The 27,414-nt window shown below is 47.0% G+C and overlaps 2 protein-coding genes across 8 annotated transcripts in view; both read left to right on the top strand.

The window, feature by feature from the left end:
- The first annotated feature begins 5,384 nt into the window (after nt 1–5,384).
- Nucleotides 5,385–7,963, top strand: LOC108627200 (uncharacterized). The gene is made up of 3 exons (XM_026815433.1): nt 5,385–5,524; nt 6,091–7,254; nt 7,946–7,963. The coding sequence occupies exons 2-3, from the start codon at nt 6,310–6,312 to the stop codon at nt 7,961–7,963; spliced, it is 963 nt and encodes a 320-aa protein (XP_026671234.1). The 5' UTR covers nt 5,385–5,524; nt 6,091–6,309.
- The window catches only part of LOC108627214 (uncharacterized protein CG43867), an 83,790-nt gene continuing 64,324 nt past the window's right edge, over nt 7,949–27,414 (top strand). For all 7 annotated transcript variants that reach the window (XR_003389479.1, XM_018028323.2, XM_018028321.2 and 4 more), the window contains exon 1: nt 7,949–9,109. Coding sequence is in view for 6 of the 7 variants with exons in the window: in XM_018028323.2 (XP_017883812.1) it covers nt 8,165–9,109 (945 nt within the window). In the remaining variant the exon portion in view is untranslated. The remainder of the gene's footprint in view (nt 9,110–27,414) is intronic.

Here is a 27,414-nt window from a genome sequence, read left to right as displayed (position 1 = left end):
GAGGCACGGCCTTTCTACCCGCAATTAGCATCGGCGATGTATTCGCGTCACGTATCCGCGGGATAGTTTCTTCGCACGCGACTACACGCGAAACGTCCTTTATTTCGCTGCATGTACGCTGAAATTGCACGGGAAGCAACACGACGACTGGCTAGAATGAGAAATAGAAACATCGTTCCCCGTTTCTGCTCCACTCTTCTTGTTCGCCAGCTCGATCTTCAAATTGCGTTCTTCGACGATGTGGTCACTCGATCGTTACGTTTCTACCGCGACAACTCCAACCTTTTGGATCCTGGATTATTTAAAAAAAAAATTGTTCTTCCACAATGTATTATTTACAACTGCCATAAGAGCTCTTATTCAAGAATTTAAGTTTCCATCATAGACGTAAGAACCAAGACAGGATTAAAAATGTATTCCACCTCCGACTATAAAATGTTTCACAGCTTGAAAGTTCTTCAACTTCCTGCCTCATGCACGGTTCCGAAAAATCCAGAGCCCGAGCACGCGTACCATTAGTCAGCCGAATTCTCGTGACCAAACAACGAATAGAATCTGGAGGAAAGATTTATGGGTGGCTGGCGAAATCGCATTGATGTCACGTAATCGAAGAAGCTGTTCTCGTAGCCTAAAGGCATGCTCGTTTCTCGCGGAATTTGAAAAAGCTATTGGCATCGCGTTTGCATACAGGTTGTCAAATAAATAACATCGACCAGCCGGCTGTCCTCTCGCATCGAGAAAAGAATCGGTTTCGTTCTGCCATCCAAGGATCTGTCGGGCCATAAATAATACATAACCGGGATACGGGCAAGTTAGCTCGCGGAAAAAAAAGGGAGAAACGTGGCAGGCAACGAAGCATTGCGAAGAAGAAACGCGTGGAAATCTTCTTGGTTTTCTGAGTCTTTTGACACTGCCTTTAAAATGCATAGAAATTATAAATAGAATTCTTATCCGAACAAATAAATTGCGGATTTCATGAAAATATGAAGATCGCATTTGACGTATAAAAAAATATGCAGAATATCAAAACCAGAAAGAAATTTCTATTCAAATTGTACTTTTAAAGCGACGAAGATCATCGGGAGCATTTATAAAAGTTTGAACAAAAGCGCGGCAGCAATTTTGGAACGCGCTCGATTTCCACCGAACGAACGCGCCTTTCTTTCGCGGAAGAACAAGCATTCGATGTTTCCCTCGAATCGATGACTGGTTCCCTTGTTCCGCTCCTTTTTCCCAGAGAACTCCTCTTTCTCCCTCTGTCTTCACGTACCGTCGATACACGTAACAGTAATTGTGCGTGCAAGCGCGCGGAGCGGCCCCCTCGCGAGCCGCATTACACTTTGTTGCGACCGATGGAATTGCATGGAAACGAAGAATACACCGCGCTGTTCCTTTGCCACCGACCGATAACATCTTGTTTTTCTAGATCCCTGCGGGGGAAGTGCTCGCTTTGGAATCGACCGGCCGTAGAACGCGGGTTCGATAATCGCTCTAAATCAGCGACTCTTATACTTCTTTTCATCATAGAATCCCCTTTAAATGCGTTTATCTCCTTGCACGTAAATTGGACTTAAGTAGATATAAATTCTTTATTCAAAGATGCTCATCAACGGTGGCCAGAAAAGTAAACGTTCATACTGCAATTATTCTATTAAAGATTCTTTTGTGACCTGTTTCATGGATTTAAGAATTGCTCGAAAAGCTAAAGGGAATCATGAACGAATACGGGCCATTAAATCTACGGAGTTTGAATAACCGTGATTTATGGCTGCACAGTAGGAAGAAAGCTTGGTTAATTTTGGACGCTCGGTTATTGATGGTCCCATTTGTGAATTGGTTTCAATTAATTCAGAAACGGTTCATTAGTCCCTTAAATCGCAGGTCGTGAGTCTTCTTAACGCGTTTCACGGTGGTAATATTATCTGCCACAGCTAGTTAATCGCCGGTGAAATATGCGATAATAGTGACCGAAAAATACTCGGAAATCGCCTTTATCTCCTCGCACTTTAATTGCACTTAGACGAGTGCGGTGCAAACACATGTATAGGTACATCCTCGTTCATAAGTCTTAGGACATAAGATGTTTAGGACGTAAAATGTACGAGTGAATACAACGTCATAGGGATATGAATAAACAAATTAAAATTCGTGGGATGATTACTTACGAATATACGAGTTGCTATATAATTTCAATTAAGATAGTCTGATGATTACTAATATGGAATGTCTATTAGATTTTCTGGTAGAAAAATACTTAAAGGTATTTGAAAACTTATGAACGGACATGTGTACAATGCGAGTTCCAGTGACCCAAAACGGGAGAATTCCTTCGATTCGGGGGGAGAGATGGGTCGTCAGGTAGGTTCTAGCTGCCACACAGTGGTCCTTTGTACGAGTAGCGAGGGCGCGGGATCGAGCCATTGGCATTATAACGGCTGCCTCCAAGGAGCCGACCAGATTGAAGAGGGTTTCCGTCGCGCCTCGTATAACGCGAAATCCATTCGAAAGTTAATTCGAAATTTATTCATGGACTCTGCGGGACCACTAGCTTCCGCCTCCTTTATATACGAGTACGTCCGAGCGTTATGTTAGGTACATGTGGCCGCAACCACGCGACGATACCTTAGGCCTATTCGCGAACAGGGGTGAAACTAGGGCTAAGAGAGAACAAACCTCTTCATGAATACGTAATGTTATTAAAATTAAGAATTAAGTTTCGTCGATCGATCGACCATGGTACTATCATCTTGAGCTCATTCATCCAAAAGCTTTATTCAACTTTTTTCTATGTTCGAGTTTATGTATGATTTGAATCGATAATGGGGCTGAGTAGTAAGTACGAACAGGAATTGAGAACATGTGATACCAGCTACAGTCGTCGGGTTGACTTGCCTTTGTTTGCAAAGGAAAAACGTCTCGAGTTAGTTCTCGATGTTCCAGATTCGAAGTTTGCGGTGGTCTCGGAGGTAAACGTTACCTTAGATGGTGCGAAACAAGGGGTCATGGATTTTATCGAGGAGATTTAGGTATTTCGAGTAGGTATTCAGATTTATACGCGGAACTCGCCGTTATTGCGACCGTATATCTCGCGTGTATCCAGAGAGGGCCGCGGCCGAGTGGCATTTCTTTCATGAAAACGACAATCCCAAAAGTACACCGTATCGCGTGGAAAAAGATATCGCTTGCTCGTAAAACCCGGCGATATTACGTGGCCAACGCGAAAGAGAGAACCCGATCGGGTTCGATGAGGGAGACAGGTATGCTCGCTTTACAGGAAAGGGAACGAGAGGGAGGGTGGACCGCGTAAAATCAACCTTATGCCGATACGTACCGACCGATAGATTTACAGCGTAGTAATAATAAAACGCGTGGAATACGAGCGTTGCATGGGGCTTTATTAAAACGTCCTGGTTTATGGAAGCTCGACCGGGATCGATACTCGTGCACCTATTCGCGAAATTATCGGCCGCTTCTACGTTTCGTCGGCTTTCCTACAACGAATAATAATCTACTAAATAATAGACACCTAAATACTGTTAAACTATGTTTGTCGATAAATTGATATGTAGGTAGTTGTCTCAACTTCATAATGTAAGAACGTGTGACACATATTAGAAAAACCTTATTACTAGCTCTGGACTGACACTGATTCAATGTCCTTGACACATCTGTATGAAAAAGAATCATAAAAGTGTCTTTTCACTAGCAGCTGACTTGTATAATCAGATCCATCGATATTTCCACGCGCTGTTCGTAAGCTCGATCAATCGCGGTCGGATAAAAATACGCTCGTCACGCTGATGCAACAACGTAAGGCGAGCGTGGGTATGGAATCGAGAGGATCGCTGTCGATTACGAGTATCGCGATTGCGTAACAACGGGTAGGATGCTTCTCGGAGATCCAATTCTGTTTCAAGTTACAGCAGCTATTCGTGTTGGCGTTTATTCGTTTCCGGTAACTCGCGAAGGAAACGCCACAGGTACTTCTCGAAGCTTTTCTCTCATCGAGTGTCATTGTGCCGGCAGCTGACTAGCGCGATAAGACGAACGGAGAAAAAGTCGAAGCGAATGAAAAGAAAGCAAACAGAGGGAAGAGGGGGCTCGCGTGAAGGGCTCGCGACTCCGGCGTGGCGGTGTTATTTCTAGACGAAGATTCGGTTTCCGGCCGCGCTACCAATTTGTATAATTACTGTTTTCTCTGAAAGCAGCTCTGCTGTGTTCCTTTGTGACCAGAAAAAAAGTCCTGCTACCCTTTCGGAGGACGTTCCTTTGACTTGTTGGCATTGATGTTTCAGACCATCCTATCTGTCCTCCATCTCCTTTTCAACACTTCCCATCGGTTCCATTATCATAATTGGCCGACGAAAATCGCGGTATGTCTTGGAGGGCCGATAGACTGATATACTCGTCTAGCGAGACCACAAACCAGATTAAAACTCCCGAGGACGCGGCTTAATTCGGTGCATTCACAGCCACGACTCGCTTTACGTAGGTTCGTTGCGCGGCGACGCGGTATCGGGTTCGTGAATCGACTAGCTTTCTAATTGTAAGGTGAATAGACGCTGATTAGGAGTTCTCACGCATCCCCGACCGGGCAGAAGGCTTCTCGTTATTCGTTATTTGACTCCGCGAGTCATCGGCTGATCCTATCAGCCTCGGCTGCTCTCTGCATGGTTATGTAGATGCCTACTGTTCACCAACCGCCGACACATAACTGTAGAAACACGCATTTACTTTCCCCTGTTCGATTTTTATTTCCAGTTTTACTTTGAATCTTCAGGTACGAAATAGAACACTACTTTATTTTCAGTAACGTTGGGTTAATTTCATGGAGTAGTCGACCCGAGCTTTATTGCTAATCATTTTGAGGAGAAGTAATCGTCGAGAGATTTGTAAGAGAGATTAAAGCAGTGCTCCAGGTTTGAACAGGTAGTTAAACGTCGTTGACTCGAATTGCTCGTCAAAAGGACGGTGCTAGGATAGAACAATTTCGTAGATCGTAGGTGTAAGCCTGAAGCATTGTGCTCGCGTTCTACCTTCCTGTCCTTCGGCCGTCTCTTTGCGAGCGGGCAGTCGCTCAGACGTTTCGCTCGCGGTAATTGCAGAACGGAACGTTACACGGTTCCACCCCTCCATCCGGTTTTTCATTTGGACCCCTTTTAGTGTCGACCTTAAAATAAACTTTGTAGCCCTGCGTCGTCGTTGTCGACGTCGACGTCGACTCCCTCTCTTTGGTTCCCTCTGTACTCTCTCTGCTCTTCTCGGTGATCCTCCCTTCCATTTCGCTATATGCGCGCGGTCTCGTCACGACGAGACAGCCAAAGAAGCGCGGACCGAAGGAAATGAAAGAGGGAGAGAGTCGCGGAGAGAGCAGAGCGCGCGCTTCGAGAGACACCCCAAAGAGTTACAGCTTTCAATTTAGTACTGCAAACACTCGCCGTGAGTTAATATCTGCCTTCCATTTCCTGGTGTAACCTCGTCACCCGCGAAAACGACCCCGTGAAACTTGTCGCCCGATTGTTCGGTAAGTCGTGGAGGAGCAGGAAACTACCTCTTCTCATTTAGACGTCGCTGGTTGGAAGGCGAACGATTAAATCGCGAGCGCCTAACCGGGTGGCCTGCGACGGCACGACGCGAAGCGCGATCACGAGGAAACTTGCCGCACGAGGAGACGATTACGTGTGCTCCGTTAATGTCGCGCGCGCAAATTGGATACCGAGGCGGATTCCAAGTAGGAAGCGACAGGCCGCGAAGCCGACCGATTAGACGCGACAGACGCGTCGAGCTTATCCTTTTCCTGATTACTGAACTGGGAACCTTTATTCCCCAACGCGTACACCTCGTATCGCACCTTCGTGTTGAACGTGACTGATATAAACTTGGAATGGCATATAGTTGGTTTGCTTTACAAGTAGAAAGAGTTCGGTCTTATGAATGAGAGCAAGAGCTGTAAAAGAGTAGTGAGCTTAAGGTTACAAAAAAGTTGTGTAACATCGTTTTGCTGCACAAACTTGGTTTGACGTGTGAGGAGAACTCCAAGATTTCGCACAGCAGTGGTATCGATGCGAGCGTGATTTGCGGTTATTTCAGGTCGCAGCGGAACCGTGAGGATGTGAGGAAGGATGCACCCAGAAGCAGCGCGTGAGATCGTCGTGATCGCCAGGAGATGGCCGCGACGCTCGTTTCAACGTGATCCCTCCAGGCAAGCAGGGAACGCGAGGTCCGCCGCCGAGCGATGCACTGAGGCCCCGTCTCGTGGTGGATTATACACGAGCTGCAGCTAGGACAAGCAGCGAGCCAAAACTGGACATGGAGGAGGTGCGAGGTTCCCCGGCGCGCCGTCTTTCGCAGATCCTCGACCCGATCGCGAGGCTCACCACCGATTTCGGCTCGAACTCGGCCCCCTGTAGTCCCAGACTGGGCGTACGCGGCCATGATACAAGCGGTGGTATCGTTCAGACGGGGTCACCAGCCGAGGCCGCGCTTCGAAGACAACAAACGGGCTCGGAGTCGAATAGAGGCGGATCGGCGAGCGGCCCGGAGAGTCCTCGACTCTGGCCGAGGCAGATTCGTCAGGCTCCTGTCCCGCCACCGCGGCCCAGACACGCGAACAACAACCTGACCGCAGCGAACACTGCCTCTGGAAGTCTGTCGCCGCCGGTGCACGCGAGGGACTCGCCGTACGTGAACGTTCCGAACCTGTTGTTCCGGGAAAAGGACAAGGGTTTCGCGGAAGCTGCGAGGAGCGCAGGCTATGTCGAGCTCAGGGACACGAAGCCAAAGTGTAGCCCGTATGATTTCACGTCGGAGTCCAGTGGCCACGTCGAGTACACCGACAAACGAACGTTCGCGGCACAGACTGACTTCGATGGATCCTCCGGTTGTTACGACGCCAAGGACCTGGCCGCGTTCGCCAGGGTCAGATCGAACTTTGACCCCGGACCCGCGACCCGACCGGCCGGACACTTCGATCGGGCGTACTCGCTCTCTGGTAGACAGCCTGAGCAATCTGGCAGGATGTACGCGGAAAATCGGCTGTACGTCGAGCAGAGGAACACGGCAGCGGCAGCTACTTCGGAAGCGAAGAAAGAGAAGCTGGAGGGCAGACCCGCTTACGGTTCGTCCAAGAGCTTCGATGGATACTCGACCGCGGTGGAGGACCTTAATTGGCAGGAGAGGTGCCTGGAGCTGCAACTCGAGCTGCACAGAAGCAGGAGCCAGGCCACCAGGGTTAGAGACATGCTACGCGAGAAGGTAAGTCCGTGTTTACCTTGCTGTTCTGCTTTTTACCTGGTGCATACTACGTTTTGTCCAATTCTGCTCGATGCTTTACAATTTTTGAAACGATGATAAAGGTAGCTACAAAAAATTGGCGCTTAAAATCAACGGAAGCGGCGTTTAACCTCGTCCGGGAAATTGCATTGCTCGAATAGATAGAAAGGTGTACCTAGCGAGATGACTCGTTTCGAAGCCACTCGTCTCGACCCATATTTTCCGGCTAGCCCGCGGGGACCAATCGCGGCAAATGGTCCGTGACTAAACCAATAAGCGATCTCGTTCCGTGTCGTCGGCGGAACGGCCGCACCGTCCGATAACCGTTCTCTGTTTTCCGCGTCGCGTCGCGTTTGACGATCGAACGGGTTGCATTTCCGTGGAACGATCTGCTCGCTTGGAATCGTACTCGTTCCCACTGGTACCTCAATTCGGTCCTAGACGTCCTATACCGCGTTCGAGTTCTACGTTCTCCGCATTCTGACCCATCGGAAGGCCAAGGGTTATTGGGTTAGTGCAGTTAATATCGTTTGATCTCTGACCCGCTCCAATTCTTTATTTACTAAAACAGTCAAAATGTAGTTAAGGGTTTCAGAATGGAATTAGTTCGAAGAAACTCCAAGATTTCGCACAGCAGTGGTATCGATGCGAGCGTGATTTGCGGTTATTTCAGGTCGCAGCGGAACCGTGAGGATGTGAGGAAGGATGCACCCAGAAGCAGCGCGTGAGATCGTCGTGATCGCCAGGAGATGGCCGCGACGCTCGTTTCAACGTGATCCCTCCAGGCAAGCAGGGAACGCGAGGTCCGCCGCCGAGCGATGCACTGAGGCCCCGTCTCGTGGTGGATTATACACGAGCTGCAGCTAGGACAAGCAGCGAGCCAAAACTGGACATGGAGGAGGTGCGAGGTTCCCCGGCGCGCCGTCTTTCGCAGATCCTCGACCCGATCGCGAGGCTCACCACCGATTTCGGCTCGAACTCGGCCCCCTGTAGTCCCAGACTGGGCGTACGCGGCCATGATACAAGCGGTGGTATCGTTCAGACGGGGTCACCAGCCGAGGCCGCGCTTCGAAGACAACAAACGGGCTCGGAGTCGAATAGAGGCGGATCGGCGAGCGGCCCGGAGAGTCCTCGACTCTGGCCGAGGCAGATTCGTCAGGCTCCTGTCCCGCCACCGCGGCCCAGACACGCGAACAACAACCTGACCGCAGCGAACACTGCCTCTGGAAGTCTGTCGCCGCCGGTGCACGCGAGGGACTCGCCGTACGTGAACGTTCCGAACCTGTTGTTCCGGGAAAAGGACAAGGGTTTCGCGGAAGCTGCGAGGAGCGCAGGCTATGTCGAGCTCAGGGACACGAAGCCAAAGTGTAGCCCGTATGATTTCACGTCGGAGTCCAGTGGCCACGTCGAGTACACCGACAAACGAACGTTCGCGGCACAGACTGACTTCGATGGATCCTCCGGTTGTTACGACGCCAAGGACCTGGCCGCGTTCGCCAGGGTCAGATCGAACTTTGACCCCGGACCCGCGACCCGACCGGCCGGACACTTCGATCGGGCGTACTCGCTCTCTGGTAGACAGCCTGAGCAATCTGGCAGGATGTACGCGGAAAATCGGCTGTACGTCGAGCAGAGGAACACGGCAGCGGCAGCTACTTCGGAAGCGAAGAAAGAGAAGCTGGAGGGCAGACCCGCTTACGGTTCGTCCAAGAGCTTCGATGGATACTCGACCGCGGTGGAGGACCTTAATTGGCAGGAGAGGTGCCTGGAGCTGCAACTCGAGCTGCACAGAAGCAGGAGCCAGGCCACCAGGGTTAGAGACATGCTACGCGAGAAGGTAAGTCCGTGTTTACCTTGCTGTTCTGCTTTTTACCTGGTGCATACTACGTTTTGTCCAATTCTGCTCGATGCTTTACAATTTTTGAAACGATGATAAAGGTAGCTACAAAAAATTGGCGCTTAAAATCAACGGAAGCGGCGTTTAACCTCGTCCGGGAAATTGCATTGCTCGAATAGATAGAAAGGTGTACCTAGCGAGATGACTCGTTTCGAAGCCACTCGTCTCGACCCATATTTTCCGGCTAGCCCGCGGGGACCAATCGCGGCAAATGGTCCGTGACTAAACCAATAAGCGATCTCGTTCCGTGTCGTCGGCGGAACGGCCGCACCGTCCGATAACCGTTCTCTGTTTTCCGCGTCGCGTCGCGTTTGACGATCGAACGGGTTGCATTTCCGTGGAACGATCTGCTCGCTTGGAATCGTACTCGTTCCCACTGGTACCTCAATTCGGTCCTAGACGTCCTATACCGCGTTCGAGTTCTACGTTCTCCGCATTCTGACCCATCGGAAGGCCAAGGGTTATTGGGTTAGTGCAGTTAATATCGTTTGATCTCTGACCCGCTCCAATTCTTTATTTACTAAAACAGTCAAAATGTAGTTAAGGGTTTCAGAATGGAATTAGTTCGAAGATCATCAAGAGAGAATTGTTTACTGACAAACTTCATAAGATATTACCATCGCTTTATGGAATATCTATTAAACACTTGGCAAACGGTCCGCAAAGTTTTCGAGAGAGTTGCATGTCGGAGCGATTCGGATCGAAAGCGAGGTCGAACCGGTCCTTGTTACATCCGTGGAACAATTTATACCGTTCACGGCCGGTTTTATCCGACGCTAGACATACGTCAAATGAATTGCACGAAGGGTGAACCGGTCGGTGGGGAGGGAAAACGCCGCTTAGGAACATACGTCTTTAGTATGCACGCTCACGCGTCACGATTTAACGCGGCCACCCTAGATAAGGCACATAGCCGCCGTTATAGAGAGCCGGGAAATGGTCTCCTTGCTCCTTCAAAACCTCTCGTGTCCCTTAAACAGAATTGAATCACTTACCGGACGCGGAGGCACTTCAAGTCGTTGCCAGAGAATTACGCAAACGCCTATTGAATATTAAAACATTATTTATTATATCTTTAGCTTTAATCAGAGTTTCTGAAATTTTGAGATCGGATTAACCGCCTGTGACGAGACTTATCGGAACACCGCAGAGCATAGTTTAATATGCATTTATTAAAACGTTACTACCGGGTAGTAAGGGTGACACAGCGTTTACGATGATTGCAGTGCCTATCACGCGTGCCAGTCATGCTAAAGTCGTACGTAATATTCTAGCCACGTAAAAATTATCGTTTATAAGTCGCACGCGAACAACAAGAAATTGATTGCGACTCGAAGTAGTTGTACGTACGTAGAATCAGCTGACGAGGTAAGAGAAAGAGACAGAGGGAAGAAACAGCGGTTCCTTATCGTTTTCATATCGCGCCTCCAAGCTGAAGCTTATTACGCGCTGCTTGCATCACTACCGGATCGTTGTCCTGAGTGACGTAACGTTTGTTTACAACGTCGATTGGCTGGCGGCGTGATTCGAGATTACGCTAGCCGAGCCAACGCGAAACTTGTAGCTCGTTCGATTTCATTCCGACCAACGTTTCTCGGCCGGATTTTCTTTCCACTCGCCGTGTGTTCCAGCCAGAGATACGGTTTATTACCAACTGCAATTACCAAGTTTCCGCGTAATTTTTAGTAATACGCTGCTAACACGAAACTCGCGCCGGGCTCAAACTTTCACGGGTTTATCCCACGACGCTTTGAATGTGAAAGAACGGAGATTAGATTATCTGCCGCGAACGCATTGCTTCCTGCAGGGCTGTAAGTAGCTTCGTACCACGGCGTGGCCACCGAGGAATCCCTTCAGGTAGACCAATCGATAAATAGCCCGGCTTAATTGGAATCCCACCGTCCTAGTCCTAACAAGCAGAAGTTACGGCAAAGCGCGTAATCCGCGTCTCAGCCCTGGAAAACCTTCGCCGTCGGTTCACCAAAATTCAACCCCGGTGCGTGTTCACGTCCCGGTCGATTCTACTATAGCGATCGTCAAAAGTGAGCAAACATATCACAAAACAGGGTTTATGCAATATTTTGGCAATATTTTGTAATATAGAACTACATAAGCGCGTTCCATGAGTTTTCTATGACAATTTTTTATTAGATACAAAATTTGAAAAATAGTTCTTTCTAAATATATACTAACTTTTGATTCTCGCTGTAGTATTTCCTGGAATCCGCTCACGTGCTCCGAGAGGTTGACCTTTCGTCGCGTGACAAGGGCCTACATTCCTCGTTCACGGTCGCGCCACGGAAATAGTTGAACCCGGTGTTCGTCGATCGTGTATAGTACAGGGTGGAGAACGAAGCGGGCGGGAGACAGCGCGTCTATCCGCGTATCGCCACTCTTTAAAGTCTCTTCAAAGGGCACTAACGAGTAACGGGATCGTAAAAGAATTAACGACACTCGCGCGTTTCCAACGCGATACAATTTCTCTTTCGCGTGCTGAAAGGGGTGACGCTCGTGCCACCCCGTAAAAAAAGGGCGGACGAAAAAAGAATGCCTCGTCGAGGACACCAGTGGCCTCGCAAAAATTCACGAACATCGGTTTTCCAGAATTTTCCTCCTTCCTTCGTGACGTTTTCACCGGCTGAGCGTTAATGCAGACAAACTGCAGAAAAAAGGGGTTGAGGACAGAGCGGGGTTGAAAGGATGCTGGATGAGGGAATGAAATGTTGACGAGAATTCGGCGAGCCCGCACTCAGTCGGAAATTATACGGATCCGCCATACTCGTCTATCCGTGGTATTCTACCCCGCTTTTGACCACGGTTTTAGTCTCGACCACCCTCGAAAACATTCAGTTAAACGGTAAATCGGTAAATATCGCGACACGGATTGGACGCGTTCGCTCGTACACGATGAACGCTGCTTTCGTCGCCTCTGAATATTTTTTTCGTTTGTTTTATCTGTTCTCTCTTGTGCCTGCTCCAAAAGGGTGGAACTGATGCACGTTCCCGAGGTGGATATTGATTCGGGTAAAAAACTGGTCGTGTAACAGGCAACTTATAAAAGGGTTTAATTTTTCGACGTAAGATTTATTATCTTTGATGAATAAATGACCCGCGCTGGCTCTTTGAAGTAGATATTCATTGAGGATCGAAAAATATAGAAAAACGTGGTTCATTAACGGACATAAAAGCGTTGGTAGATAAGACGAATATAAATTATTTAACAATATTTATCACGGAACGAATATTGATTCGGGGTAGAAAAATAACTATAAGATAGACACGGAGATTTGATAAAAGGTATACTGCAGGTATAAAAAGTTGCGACGTAAAGTTTATTATGTTTTATGAATAAATTAGGCAGTCAATCTTTTCGAGGCAGCGACACGCTCGGAGAGTATTAAAGTCGTTGAGCATTGTGCTCAGGTCGCTGTTAAAGTTGATGCGATCTTTGAAGGAGCGTTTTACCAGACGAAGCCTCTCGCGATAGCCATTCATTTTCCCCTTGCCCATCCGTCTTTCGTGTTCTCCTCAAGAAATATGCCGTTCGCCGACCGTGTCTCGTCTCAATTTTCGTTAGAATTTCTAATTTACCAGTGACGTGCGTCGTTCCGTGATATTTCGTCCTTGGCCGAAAGAAACGGCTTCGCAGCTGGCCTGTTATTTTTCACCCGGCTCTTCCCTTTGTCTGAGATTCGTGCCTCTCGTTATTATCTCGTTCCGCGTTACGTTCCGCAGCCTCTTCGCTCAGTCATCTTTGTCCCAACGAGAAAGCCGCGGGTACTCGTTTCCGCAACGACGCGCGCGGACTACAGTGTCGCGTTGATGGAATCTTCACGCCTAGCAACCCTCGAGTCCCGGAATTGTGTCACACCTATGTTTGCGCAGAAACTGTTGAGCGGCGCTCAGCCCTCGAGCTAATAATTCAGACCAGTTGTTCGTATCGATTCAATTAATCTCGCCGGGTGCAACTATTGGGATTTAGTCAGTCGCACCGCGTGATACATCTCGTCAAACGCCAAACAAGACATCTATCACCGGTACAAATACAGCAGCTAGAGTTGGTTCAATTCTGTTTGTTCTGTTTCTGCTGCTTCCACGCCTACCCGTTCAGTCTGAAAAACAGGTTTACTGAAAATTCTCCTTTCCCGTTTACATGGATGATTTCTCGTTCTCGCTAAAAGGGTTAATCTGTAGGGAAACAAGCGGGGACAGGGACACGAAACGCTCTATACAGCTAGGCGACAGCTCGTTATCTAGGCGACACGATGACAGCCCGCGCCTAAGCAAATATCGCCTGTACACGTTCGTATAATATACACGCGTGTGCACCCGGGAATATTGTTGCCGCCCTATTAATATTGCATTCCATCGGTACGGCATGCACAGTAGCTCGTTCTACATATAGAAAAGTACGTATCAATATTGATTCGACGTCGACGCCGTGAATGGGGGTTCTCGTGCAAACAGACGAGCCTTCCGCGCGGATTTCAAAAGGCTGCCTCCTGCGCAGCCGGAGTCCCCGAGAGCCACCTCCTTTTCGAGCGTTTTCAGACCTATTTACGGATGAAACGGATGTTAACTCACCGCCTCGCTTCCACCCTGTCACCGGCGAGCGGAAAGGATATTGAAGGCTGAATCGGCGCGGCGGAGCTTCTGATTGAGCCTCCGCCATGCTCTCGCGACCGCTTTCATGGAATATTGAAAATTGAAAGCCCCCTTCGCCTCGTCGAGGTATCTTTGTCCCTTCTCACGCTTTGTCGCCGCGATTCCATTGGGCTTCTTGTTCCCAGTTCAATAAGATATAAGGATTAAAGATAGCACGAAGCGTGAAACACGTTTGTTCCGACTTTATTCCCTAAACGCCGTGTGCATAAAGCGATGATCATCGCAGTCGCCGATTCGTATTGCATTGCGAAACGAGTTTTGGGATTTCGGTCTACTCTTCGCGGACTTAACGAGCCGTTTTGTGTGCTCGCCGACACCTTCGCTGTTTGCATTTGCAACCCCATCGGACTGGCGCGACGCGAATAAAATTACCCGTTTGAATTAGGATGGGATCCGCGTGCGAGCCATTCGACGCCCGGCGCCACAACTTTTCATTAAAATCAGCTCTCCCGCTCCCAACGGTAAACCCGCCAATATCTATTGACCATTTTTTTTTTTTTATAGAAAACCGTCTGCTAAAACGATCCCCGTTCATAAGTCTCGCAATTACAACATATTATAAAACATATAACCAAATGAGATTTTATAAGAGTGTGAAAGCTCTTGTCAGATTTTTTGATAGCTAATAAACGTTTGGAAGTGTTCTAAAATTAGAGTTTATGGGAACGTTTTACGTAATCGATAAATTATCGTGAGCTTTTGTGACCGACACGGAGGAGCGAATTTCAGTGTCAAACTGGAAGACAGACCAAGAAGAGTAATTGCATGACTCGCACGAATTCCTCGGAAGATTCGTTGTGCCCGCTTTAATATCGATCACACACTGTCCGTGTTTCTTTTTTATAGTTACGCGAACCCTTGAGAGTCTCCCGTGAATCTTGACTATGGAAGAGCCTTCTCTTCTTCCGATAGGGCTGCGATGTGACTTATCGTTGCCCATTGCGTTCCGCTAGCTAGTATTATGCAACCGGTGGCGAAGAGGGTAAATCGCGAGAGGGAGAACTCCGGGCCACTCGAGGCGCTCTATTGATACAGATGACGGCCCTCTATACACCGAATGCTCGTGGGACCTATAGGACTCAGCCACCCGTTACATTACCGTGAAATATTCGCCATTATCTTGATTTGTATACCTACCGTGGCCGCGGGTCCCCGCAGCAGCGTGTCCGTCAGTTTGTTGACTCGGCCGCGCGCCGTTCATTAATGTTTCATCGTAATGGATCGGTCGATTATCGCGCGCGCGCCAGCCCACGTCACTTTCAGTTTCGTAGCGTAACACGTGCGATTCTTCTTCTCCCGAGAACCGATTAACCCTCGTAATCCGTTCCGTTTTTGTCCCGCCAACCGGCGTACCCTCGTTTCGACGGGGTTTCAGGGATAAATCCGTCGTTTGCAAACAGACGGGATCACAGAGCAATCGCGCGTAGGGCTTCAAGTTATTAAAAGTTAGCCCGAAGCTTATCCTGGGAAGGAATAGTAGTCGCATCTTAAATTGCGAGCTATGAATATCACGACTGTTAAAAGTTATAAAGTTGGAGTCAGTACAAAAGTTTTATATTTTGTTCAGAAGCTGAGTCGAAACCTTTTGCTCCGTGAAGGAAGTTTACGCATTGTCAATAGTCTACCAAAGTTTCGTTTCCCAGCTCTGAAAAAACCCGTCAGGAATCGGATAGAAGTCCGACGGTCGGCGAAGTTCCGGGGGATCGTTTATCGGTTCCCCTTGGCTCATTTTCTTCCGGCGCTCTTTGTTTCCTGTTTCGTGCCAGCTCAGGACTCCGTTCCGCGTGTCAGGGCAGCACGCCAAAGACGCGTCGAGCAGAACGAGACTGTAGAGAAGAAGGGTGCCTCTAATTGGTCCCATCTAAGAGGCTAGTCTCAAAGAGAGAAGTTCACGGCTCCGTTACCGCGTGTTACATCCCCTGCTTCGGCTTTTACGCGTACGTGTAAGTACACCCATGTTCACAAGTTTCAGTATACCTCCAGGTGATTACCGTCTATCAAAAAGTCTATCAAAAAAATAATAATTCTAATTGGTAACCATCAGAGATCTCAAAAATTGTATTAAATCGTATATTAATAATCATGTATTAAATCAATGAATCACATTACACATTGTTTGATAAATCATGAGTAAATTCAATAAATTTGCATTTCATGTACTAATTGTAAAATGTAATAATTTTTATTTCATTTGGTAACATATTCTGTATCTGCTGAGACTTATGAACGAGGGTGTACGTCGGTGACGAATAGTGAACGAGAACACACAAATGCACGACTCGTTTCCTAGACGAGGCGTGCATCTGGCTCGTTTTCAAATGCCCCGGGTCCTTTATCTCGTTCCGTTTCATTTCCGGCGCCGCGCGTACCGCTATCTACCCGTAGTCGCAACTTTTTGAAATTAATATTGGCGACAGCCCGTTGAAATTCGACTTTGGCTATTCTCGGCCACCGTGTTTGCTTTCCGTCGCACGGGTTTGTTCCCGATCCGGCACGCTCGCTTTGAACCTCTCAGCTGGAAAAACGATCTGCGAACCGACATAACGCGATCCGGATATTAACGGGATTAAATCTCGGTTTCCCCTTGGAGAATTAGATTCAGTGTGCGATCCAATTTTCACACTCGTGTCGTCGCTCCGTAACCGCCAAATTAACCCGGACGAGTACATCAGTCGTTAATGAAAGCGGGGAGGAATTGGGATCGGAATCATCGAACGAAGTATACTCGGTTTTCCTTGCACTGACTGTCGTAACTGCTTAGCTCGTTAAAACCCCGGTCACTCGTATGTGCGTGTTTCTCATTTTTCATCGATTTTCACCGGTGCGCTCCTGTCTACGAAGAATCTCCCTGTCCGCTTTAAAGCAGACAGGAAGCCACGCACACGACGAAACGGTTGCAAAGAGCGACTCGACTCCGGCTCCTTTCGTGGTACGGAACCCTCAAAAGTCCCTCACGGCCCTCTTGTCGCGGCCACTCCGACGACAGAGAGATGAGAGTCGCGCATACACGTACAGGGTGTCTTGTTTTAATCCTGTGTGCGCCTGTCGGAGGAAACCGGCCTGGAAAATTGCTTTCTTGAATAGTTGCTTGATTCTTTGAAGAGTTTTAAACTCGGCCCCTTAGCTCTTTACCGTCCGCGTCGAGCCTTATTCTTCAAACAATTTTTTATGCATACTGCTTGCAATATATATAGGTATCCTACTTGAAAATTACACGAGCCAATAGAAACTAAGGTCCTTGTTATTCTTTGATAACTATGATAGATCAATGATTGCTTGTTCCTATCAATATTTAACTTTATCGTGGAAACACGAGTGGCTTTATCGATTCGGAATAAGTAGACACCGTGTATACAGATACACGGTTGTAGGGTTGGAAAGACCTAGTGGGCTGGAGCAAGAGAGAGACGGGAAATTACAATCTGCGAACTCGTCGTTGTAACCGAGAACTACGTCGGATTGCACAGCACCGAGAAGCCCGGACATCGTGTCCAATTAGTAGCCAAGGAAGCGGTAGAGAAACTTTAACGAAATCCGAGTTCGGAGAATTTGCGTCTCAATTAAAACTTTGCGTCCCGCGACACGAGATCATTTTCCATTGGTTGCCGCGCCTATCCCGACGACATCCAACCCGAACTTCGCCACGATTTTTAGATCTCCGAATCTGACGTTTCGAGTCATCGCCGCTTTTAGCGCCTGTTTCTCTCTAAATAATCATCCTATCCTGTGCCAAATTTTCCCCGCCATACAAGTACACGTATACATAGAAGAAGACCTAACACTCGAGTGGCAACAGTTTTCTGTTCCTCTCCTCGTCGCAAAAAAACTGCATTTTAAAACTTATATTAGTTACCTCGCATAAAAGCATGATTAGAGTTATTAAAATTTTAGTTTACATGTAGATATATTATTTAATTCTTGACAAAATTCACAAATAATGTTCGTATGTCCTTGACGTATGCGAGTCCAGGTTTCTGCAGTTGGCTCATCTTTTCTGGTATGAGAAATAAAAATGCCAATATTCGATTTCATTAATTTATTAATAAGAATTATTCATTTTTACAATACATTAGTGCAGTCAGATTAAAACAGACGAAATTGATTTTAATAGCAGTCCGTTCAGACAATATTTTCGATTTCCGGTTGGGTAATCTTGTCGAATACAATAATATGTGAATGCTTATTTAGATTATATTTGATCAAGGATCGCGAAATAAAAGTATTAATGTTTCTATTCATTTATTAATCAGAATTAAAATCGGAGTCCGAATTAAATAATAAAGCGATATACAAGTACAAGTCTTCAAGTATTACAAATGAGACCATCGAACTCAATCGAGCGTAACGGAAATGAAAATATAAATAAAATCAAGGAGACGCACTCGGCAGTCGGCGACCAAAGAACCTCAAAGCACGAGTGCAAAGCTCCCCAGGCTTGGATGCAGTCAACCGGAAATGCAAGATCATTGATTCTTCCGGTTCCAATGTGCATATTGGCTCTTTCTTGATTTATGGACAATCCTGAATAATGATTCGGATCATTTTAAAGGGGATGACCACTGGCTTTAAGCAGCCACCCCCAGGATTGGTCGTTTGGTCATCTGGTCAAGGATCGTGAAATAAAAATGCCATGATTCCAAAATTACCAGAGAGTCATTGTAGCTACAGATAGGAAGCAAAATATGAAATCCCCCCCGCCTGAGCGTGAAAGTGACGGCGCGTGACGGTGCTCGTAATATCGCGACGCTACTTATCAATGCAAATGAGCCGTGGCACATTAATGCCGGTTACGCGAGCGTGGTAAACATTACCGTTTATCTTTACGCGGCGCACAATCCGTCCTCTTAAAGCCAACAAGAGATACGAGCGGTGCCGCGCATTATCGTGGAACCACCTTGCGCGTCTACACGCATGATATTTCACTTGGAATGAGAAACGAGACTCGGGCGCCGCGTGTTCCAGCAGCGCGGTTTCAGGCAGTGTTCGCGTCTCCGAGGATGACAAGGACGAGAGTCGAACGGAGTTGGATCGATAATCGACCAGGGTGTCAACCGGAAGAATACGATGAGACGTGGAACGAGCACGGGAATGTAAGCTCGAATACCGGAGGCCGACGTATTTCTTGGCCTATGTATATTTTTGCATTGAAATCGGCTTCTAGGTAGAAACAAGTCGCGCTCCGCCTTTTCATGGCTGTATCCATTCCGTTTTATTCTCCATAGAGCTCCGGACGAATTGTGAAACGTCCCTGTCCTGTTAGATTGGTTCAGAAATCCATATCGCAATAGAAGGCAAATGTATATCAGACATGTCTTTCTACATTAGCTGATATATAAGGCGACGCGATTCGTCTTGTTCGTTGCTTGATAATATTCGAGTAGGGAATAGAAAGTATACATCATCTGTTCATAAATTACCAATGCTTATTGTTTATAAATATTTTGCCAGAAACAGTTGAAAGACTATAGTAAATTATTTAATAACACGTATGGACGTAACCATGTAATTTCACTTGTGATGTTCATTTATGTAACGTTTTAAAATATTTGCTCTTACTTTTTTCTTCGGAGTCGCAGCCGGAAGTCTGCCGAATTCGGTCTTTTATTTGCAGAACGACGCATGAAGCGTAGAAGGGGGGAACCTGTGAAGCTCGTTCGTGCACCAACACGATGATCTCTCGATTCTCATCGCGTCCGTGTGGGTGCACGCGTGTGTCGAAGTTGGCGCCACGACGCCGGGCGTCTTGTCTGCCGGGAAAAGTTCTGCGCCAATAACCGACTGCGTCTGAATAAATCGAGTCTCTGCTCAAAACTGGACCACCCTCTGACTTTTCCGCGTTGCACAACGTGCCGCATCTGCTAAACGAATATTCCTGTCAATTTATAATGGTCTTCTTCACATTTTTCTTTGAGTCAACGAGAAGAAATCATAAAGCTGGTATCATCAATTTCAATAGAATTCTAATGTAAGGAAATGCGTGACACGTGTGCTATTACGTGTTAATTTAAAATAAGGAGTGAGAACAGCTCGTGAACGTTTCGAATTTGGTGGGCGAGAAAAATGGTTGTTTGCGAGATAAAAATGGTGTAGAATAGACGTCGCGCCGGTACAGGTTAAAATTCTCGGTACAGACTCGTAAAGACGAAAGCTTTGTGGTCTCTAGTAAATACGAATTAAGGCAGGCGAGGTGAGCTAGGCGAGAGACTTTGCGAGTTGAAAAAGTTGCGATGCAGAATCGTTTTTCACGGATCTCGGATCTTCTCCGTGCTCCTTAGGCAGTACGTTTTTATCACGACCCGTGGTCGTTTCCTTGGATTTTGAGGTTTTTGATTATGGTCGAGTACAAGAAAATGCTACCACCGATATTTCTTGAAAAATCGCCACGCATTTTTTAGCATACAATTACACGAGCACGAAGTTTTCCAAAAGTTTGAGAGATTAAAGCGTCGTAAACAGTTTAGGACCCTTCTCAAATGATCAAAGCTCTACCGTACTACTTCTTGACGTTTCTACCCAGTCCTGTTGCTTTTGACCTAGGTCACAAAGGGACATTATGTGTCTCGACCTTTGCCTTCCACCTCGCTGTTTGTGCTCTGCTACAGTACTTCAAAGTATGTGGCAGCTTCACTAAATATCAGGACAGACAAAACACAAACTCTGCTTAAATTCCTAGAACAATTTTCCTAAGTTCTCCATTTGTCAAGTGGCTCAGATGTATTCTCCCACAAAACCGCGAGGCACACTCTACACCGTGTAAACTGCACGCGTATTTCTATCAAGGCTCTCAGCTTTAATGTTCGCCATTTAAGTCCCGAATAAACTTCTCATAAAACATCCAAGAAACTGCGAAGTCTCAACAGCCAACTTTTACCGGGAATCTGAAAAACGATTCTGAGAATCGTTTCAGGCGTGGAATCGTCTGATTAATTATCCATGAACCGCAAACCGTGTACTCAGAAGCCGGATACGATTTCGCACGTACTCACCCTCGCACGCGTGATAAAATCCTATCGACAAGCCTTGTCCACAATACCCTTCCGGATACGAGTCTTCTAGGAAGGTCCCACTCGTATCCCACGGGCGACGAATTTCAACAGAGGGCGAGCTACGAAATTGGAAAGCCGTGGCTTTCCGGAATGAGATTCGGACGGTCCGAGTGGCGCGGGCTATATGCCGTCGAGGGTGATCCTTTTGTGACTAATTTCCCGACCGTTTCTGGCCACCCTTTCCCTCGAATCGAATCACCGTGAAAACGAGACTGGGACGAAAGGGAAATGAATTCGTTCCTGGCCTTTTATGCCAGCGGACACGATTAACATTTAAATCGTCGAGACTTGTTCATATTCGTACAAGAACAATTTATTTTTCACTTATTTTACTGATCCAGCCCTTTAATAATTGGTACGTTATAAAAGTGGCATAAGTGTCCGTTGTTTCCTAACAAATTTCCAGTTGATTGTATGGATATTCTAAGACATAAATCGTGTCTACTACGTTAAATTATGAACTGACTGCAACACTAAATTATATTTCTAATTTATTCTGGTTTATAGCGAGCAGTGTTATCATTATTTACCTACTTATAGACATTGTATATAATAATATCGTGATTTCCTGTTAAAAATCCACCCTGTTCACGTCGGCAGTCTCGACGAGAATTGATTAAAGCCCGGTTTAACCCTTCGCTCGAACCCTCTGGTGCCTCGTAATCGTAAATTGGGGTGGCTCGTCCCTTCGGTGAGGGAAGAAGCGTCGCGCTGTCTCCGGGTTGTTCTCCTTTAATTCAAGCATCCTGTACGCACCTGTACACCCTCGCTTTTACGTGCGATACGACGGTTTCGGATGTTGCCGTCGCGGTTACGCGTCGCGATTCCTAAAATGTCGACTGAAACTCCGGAAAAATTTATAACGCTCTCCCTGCGCCTCGCGTGACCGTCCAACTTTCCGGCTTTTTTACCGAGTGATTTATTCCTGCCGGCGTCTCTGTTTCTTTCCGTGTTTGTTTCGCCCGGCGTAATCGATATTCGCCCGCAGTGCGGTTCCCGATCCCCGCCAACCTTATGAATTTCATCTCGCGGATAGCGAACCAAGTTCCCTCGGATCCTCCTGTCATCAGGGACCGTTTCGTTTCGAGTAATTCTCCTCGTCGTCTGTCTCTTCCGCCGTTCTGCTCCCATTCAAACAGCTCCGGACGATTAGGGGTGGCTTGCCGGTGAATTTCCAAGGCTTTTCCGGTCGAACGATGTCCGGTGAAATTTCGGTTCCCGAGCATGCTAATTCCGACGGGTTCGTCTTAAAAACGCTAATTAAAACGCACGAATAGACTTGTTCAAAATGCAATGATAAAATGTGATTGAAGTATTTCCAAAGGAATATATAGTTAGCATTTGCTAAAGACAGGAAAACTAATCTCTGAAAAAACCTATCCAGTTCTGACTATAGCCTTCTGATATATATGTATATATATCTAGTTTGGCTCGTTTTCGGGAAAACTGCCACATGTAAGCACCACGTAGAGTAATAATCCAACCCCCGGACTTTTTACCGCTCCCACATTCTATCCTCCGGCGGTGTCGGTATCTGGGACGGGAAGATGCGTAAATCTTGAGGAAAGCATTCCTTGGAGGAAAAAGCCAGGGGAGGAACGAACGGTTTCACAGTCCAGGGACGACGAGCGCGCACCGGGGTCTCATTTGACCAGACGCACGATAAAGCTCGTGTCTAACGGGCTGCAGCTCTCCGGCCGGCCGGCTGGCCGCGTTCTATCGGCCCCTTTACGAGCGGATCCTTTGTATAAGGGTTGCTCGTACGTCCTGCGACGGCCCCTTCCGACTCGCGATTCAACAGGCAGCAAATTGTGCTTGCACTCGCGACCGGAGCAAGCGGTAACGAGATCGCAAACGGCCGCACCCCCTAATATACTCACCCCTGACACACGAGACACTTCTCGAGCCCCGTTGCTCGAGCCGAACGTCGTGGGAGGGATTTTTACGGTGGTTGTTTTTCAACTGGGTCGCTGCTACCCGGTCGGTGATCCTCTGTTTGCATTCAACTTTATTCGTTTAAGAGTAGGTATCAGCTTTGCAGAGAACAACAATTCCGGTGTAATTCCTCGTCGAAGCAGCGTAATCCACTTTTGACGGGAGCACTCCTCGCGCGTTTATTGGAACCAGTTCACAAAAGCTGTCGCGGTGTCTCCCGATCGATTGACGTAGATTTTTTTGGTGTCGACTCTGCTTTCGTTAAAACGAGTGTACATATCCCGGGTATTGAATAGAGCCAATGGCTGTCGCGAATCGTCCGTCGAACGACCGGTTAGGACTGCAAAGGTGTGTCTATACTCTATGCGAACGGCACACGCTACTGTATTGTCGCGAATACGATTACGACGGGTTACCAGCCGGGACGGAAAGAATTGATATCGCGATATCGTGCCTCGATACGTTGCGAGGATTGCGAGAAACCCGTCACCGGAATCGTCTATACTAGTACGTTTATTGTGTCCCGACGGTGCAATGGGTTTCCATGTCTCGAGCTTCGATTAATAGATAAATCCTTTTCATGCCCGGCATTGATCCGCGTTATTACCGTTATTGGTTATCTCTATTACGATCAAAAGAGAAATGTAGGAATATCGAAATTAATTTCTTTAGTACTTTTAATACCAATAAAATCGTTTTATCGATTCCTCTTTCCCTTCGCGTTATTACCAGATAAAATTGGCAGAGTTAATTGCTTATTTAATTGTTTATTTCAATGGAAGTTCAATTGCGAAAGGAGCACGGAATTAATTTGTATAATATTTTAATCCATTTTCCACGGCTTAAACGATCGTTGCATTATTGCTACGCGAAATTGGGAAAATTTGTCGAATCGTTAATTGTCATTCGATTCCGATAAAATTTTCAACGGACCAGAGCACGAAGTCAATCTTCGTAAGAGCTTCGCTATCAATTGTTTCATTTATTATCGATGATCGTGCAAGATTTCGATGCGGAAGTTCTCCAGTTGAAATCTGTAGGAGAGCGCAATGCCACGACTATTGGAATACAGCAATTACGTTTCAATAAGGAAGACGGTGGTATCGGAATCCTTCCGGAAGATAACAACAGACAATACCACTGTTTGTCTTTCCCTTCGTTCGTAAATTCTGTCGCGAGCTATTTCTTCTTCGGGTATTATCCTCCTACCGGGAATCCGCTTTTAGAATCCTGCCATGCGATTCAATTTCCAAACGAGACGTCGTTTGCGTCTTCCATTATGCTGCGCGAAACTCGCGAGCTAAATAATCTCGCGACAGACGTTAAGGGATGAATATTTTCGGCGACGTACCGTAGACAGTCGTCTGAATTTCGCAAATCGAGTTTCTAAGTAACCGCCCGCTCGATTTTCCACGACTTCCACGTGGCGAAATTTCTCAAAGCATCCGAGAAGTTTCACGAGCCGGAGGACCGTGCCATTGTCTCGCGGCGCGCTGATCGATCGCGGCCGTTCCACTTTTCTCGAAAGTTTCGCCTTTGTTTCGCGAGAGAACGTCGAGCGAAATGGGTTTTGATGCAAACCCGCGCACGCGGGTTACGTGTTGTATGTATGTATGTATGTACGTATGTACGTACGTACTGCACGTTACGTGTGCTGAGATAGCTGGTACTTGTTGAATCACTAGACGTGTCGCCTGTCATAATTGAAAGGGATTACCTCTTGTAGAAATAAGTACACTATTCAGAGAGTACCAGTTCATATCACGCTCTTCTACCGCGATTATTTTATTTGAATAGTGCGAGAAAAATATTTTTAATTAATCAAACACCTGTCCCGGTCTACCATGAAAATTTTCCATTTCATTTGCATTTTCCACGCTGGGAGCATTAAAGGGTCTACGGAGGCGAGAGGAGTTGTCGAAGTTAATTGGGAAAGTATCTCCGAGCCCGTTGATTCGATAAACGGATCAAGTACTCCCGGCAGGCGAGCCAGGTATTCGTCTGGGGTAACAGGTGATTTTTCATTAGGTCTAGCTCCGTCGGGGGAGTAAACCTGTGAACTTTTCGACGGGGAATAAAAAGATCGCGAGCCGCGTGATTAAAAGCCCTTGGGCAACAATTGATTTTTTCCCCCCCGTCACATGTAGACACGGTCGAGCCTTGTCCCGCACGAACATATCCAAAAGGGAAGAGAGGAGAATTCGAGCTCGGGTTCGAATTTGTTCAAGCGGCGACGCCGATTCGCCGTAGAGGATGTCGCTGATCCACGTCCGCGAATTTAAACGATTTTACTCGATACCGTTGCCAGGCCGAGCGTCGACGTGCGCGGAATAAGAGTTGGAAAATTTTTCCTAGCCGTTTCTCCTCCTCCTCCTCCTCGACTATTTTCCCTCGAAAACGAGCGACTTCCGCGCGGCGAATTTGTTTCCTGCTCGAACGGCGTTTTTCGATAAATTTCGACGTACTCGGGAAATTTGCGTGCCCTGCTGAAGTGTAAGTACGTCGACAGGACCCGACAGAGCTCAGTTTGATTGGGAGCCAGCGAGGCATGCTCGCGGTTTCAGTTTCACATTCTTCTTTTTTGTACTCTCAGGGAAAACTCCCAACAAATTTTCAATCGCAATTCTCACTGGTTCAATGAACTCGAACAGTAGAGCCAAAGGGTCTCAAAAGGCACACGGAGCTTTTTGGAACGCGTCCACCGCTACGCTCATCCCTCGAGTCAGGAACGAGGGAATCGCATTACAGCCTGCTGCGCGTCACGGAAACTGGGTTACCATTAGACAGAAACAATGGCCGTCGGATGGTCTTTTTGCGCACCGGTTGTTCCGAGGAGGACCAGTTCGATGCACGTGTCGCTAACTCGTTACAAGATAGTTGTTCCGCGGACGCAGCTGTTCGAGCCCTGCCGCGACGCAACTTCATTCGATGTCGCCGGACGTTTTTGACGCGATTGGCGACTCCCTCTCGCTCGCTCGCTCGCTCGGAGACCGTACAGCCTAAAGCTCACGTCCGCCCGATCCATTTATCCCCGCGGGGAAAAAAGGGCCAAGGAAAAAGCCCGCTTTTATTGGACGTTCGCCTCTCCCGCGACAGTTACATATTGCACCGTCTATAAAGCTTTTCCCTCCCCCAGCTGCGTGCTCCGCGCACCTTGCTCCACCACGAACGCCGATTATTCGCGGTACCGGACGAGCCAAGTCTTCGCCGAAGTCGAACTTAGCAGAATTTGCGATGAGATGATTTTATAATGAATTCAGGAACTACATAAAAGAGCAAAGCAATTATTGAACTACAGTCAACAGCACTCTTAAAATGTAATATGAAAAGGTACAAAGAGAGTTTAAATCGGTTGGTTTTATTCCTAAATGGTTGCTAGCTTGGATAAAGCAGATTCGAGGGTCCGCAAGCATCATTCGGTTAAAGCTTCTAAATCTCGAGAAGTCGAAAATCCGCTGGTCTTGCATAAAATCTCGATTCTCCCTGCTTCTCGACATTATTCCAGAGATCAAAGTTGTTGCCCTAAGATCGATGATCCCTTCCCCTAAATTCGGGATCGGAAGTACTCGGCTCGAGTTTCCCTTGGCGAGAAAAACGGAAACGAAGGAAATTCGCGTCAGAATTGTAATTCCACTCGAGTTGTTCGGTTTCCATATCTCGTTGAAAATTCTGAGGAAACAAAGCACGGCACGGCGCGAGATATTATTCGAACAATATAAAGCACGCTAGTATAACATGTCAGAGCTTGCTCGCAACGAACCACGGTATACAACTGCAGCCGTCGGCATATACGGTTTTGTTCGTCGCGTTTCGGCAAGAGGTGGTATCGCGATGGCATCACCGAGAGGAAACGTCGCCGTGTTTTCCCCCTTGGGTTTCAAAGTGAAATTTTTAAGCCGCGGCTGGAAACCACCGAGATAAAAACACTGACGACACGCGCTGTTTTTCACAGAAAATTCGTTTCAAATCAAGCCCGTTCTCTTCTCGACCAAACTGTTTATGTTGTTTCGTTTTTATTAGACTGTTATGTAGTTGCGATGCATTTAAGGATGTACTGGCTGTATAATCAATCCCAAAAGTTTATGCACTTTAGATACGCATTTTTTAAAAAGAACTCAGACGTCGGAAGAACATTGCTAATAATAAACGACAAAAAAAAATTTTCGATTTTTCCGAGCTTTTTCCAAGGGGTACCCCTTCAATTTCTTCCAAATTTTCGTTTTTGGCCAATAATTCCCAAACCGTTGGACATACGGAAAAATTGTATACGACCTTTCTTGTAGAGAATGACGAGATCTACAATTTCCATGTAAAAGTTTTTCGCTAGCGTCAATAGTTAACGAGTAATTTGCAAAAAACTGTTTTTTCGTTTTTCGTCCATAACTCTTTCAATATTAATGCTAGCGACAAACTTTTATATGGAAATTGTAGATCTCGTCGCCCTCTACAAGAAAGCTTGTATGCAATTTTCCCATAGAACCAACGGTTTAGGAGTTATTAAAGAAAAACGAAATTTTTTGTCAAAAGTTCGCCATTTCGACGCTGGAATGGTCGGATTTTGTCAACATCAATAAAATGCAAAATAATCATACGTAACTC

Source organism: Ceratina calcarata, unplaced genomic scaffold, assembly GCF_001652005.2.
Source record: "Ceratina calcarata isolate Rehan_Ccalc_2016 unplaced genomic scaffold, ASM165200v1 scaffold449.2, whole genome shotgun sequence".
Taxonomy (NCBI): Eukaryota; Metazoa; Arthropoda; class Insecta; order Hymenoptera; family Apidae; genus Ceratina; species Ceratina calcarata.
This window is presented reverse-complemented; position numbering and strand designations above follow the sequence as displayed.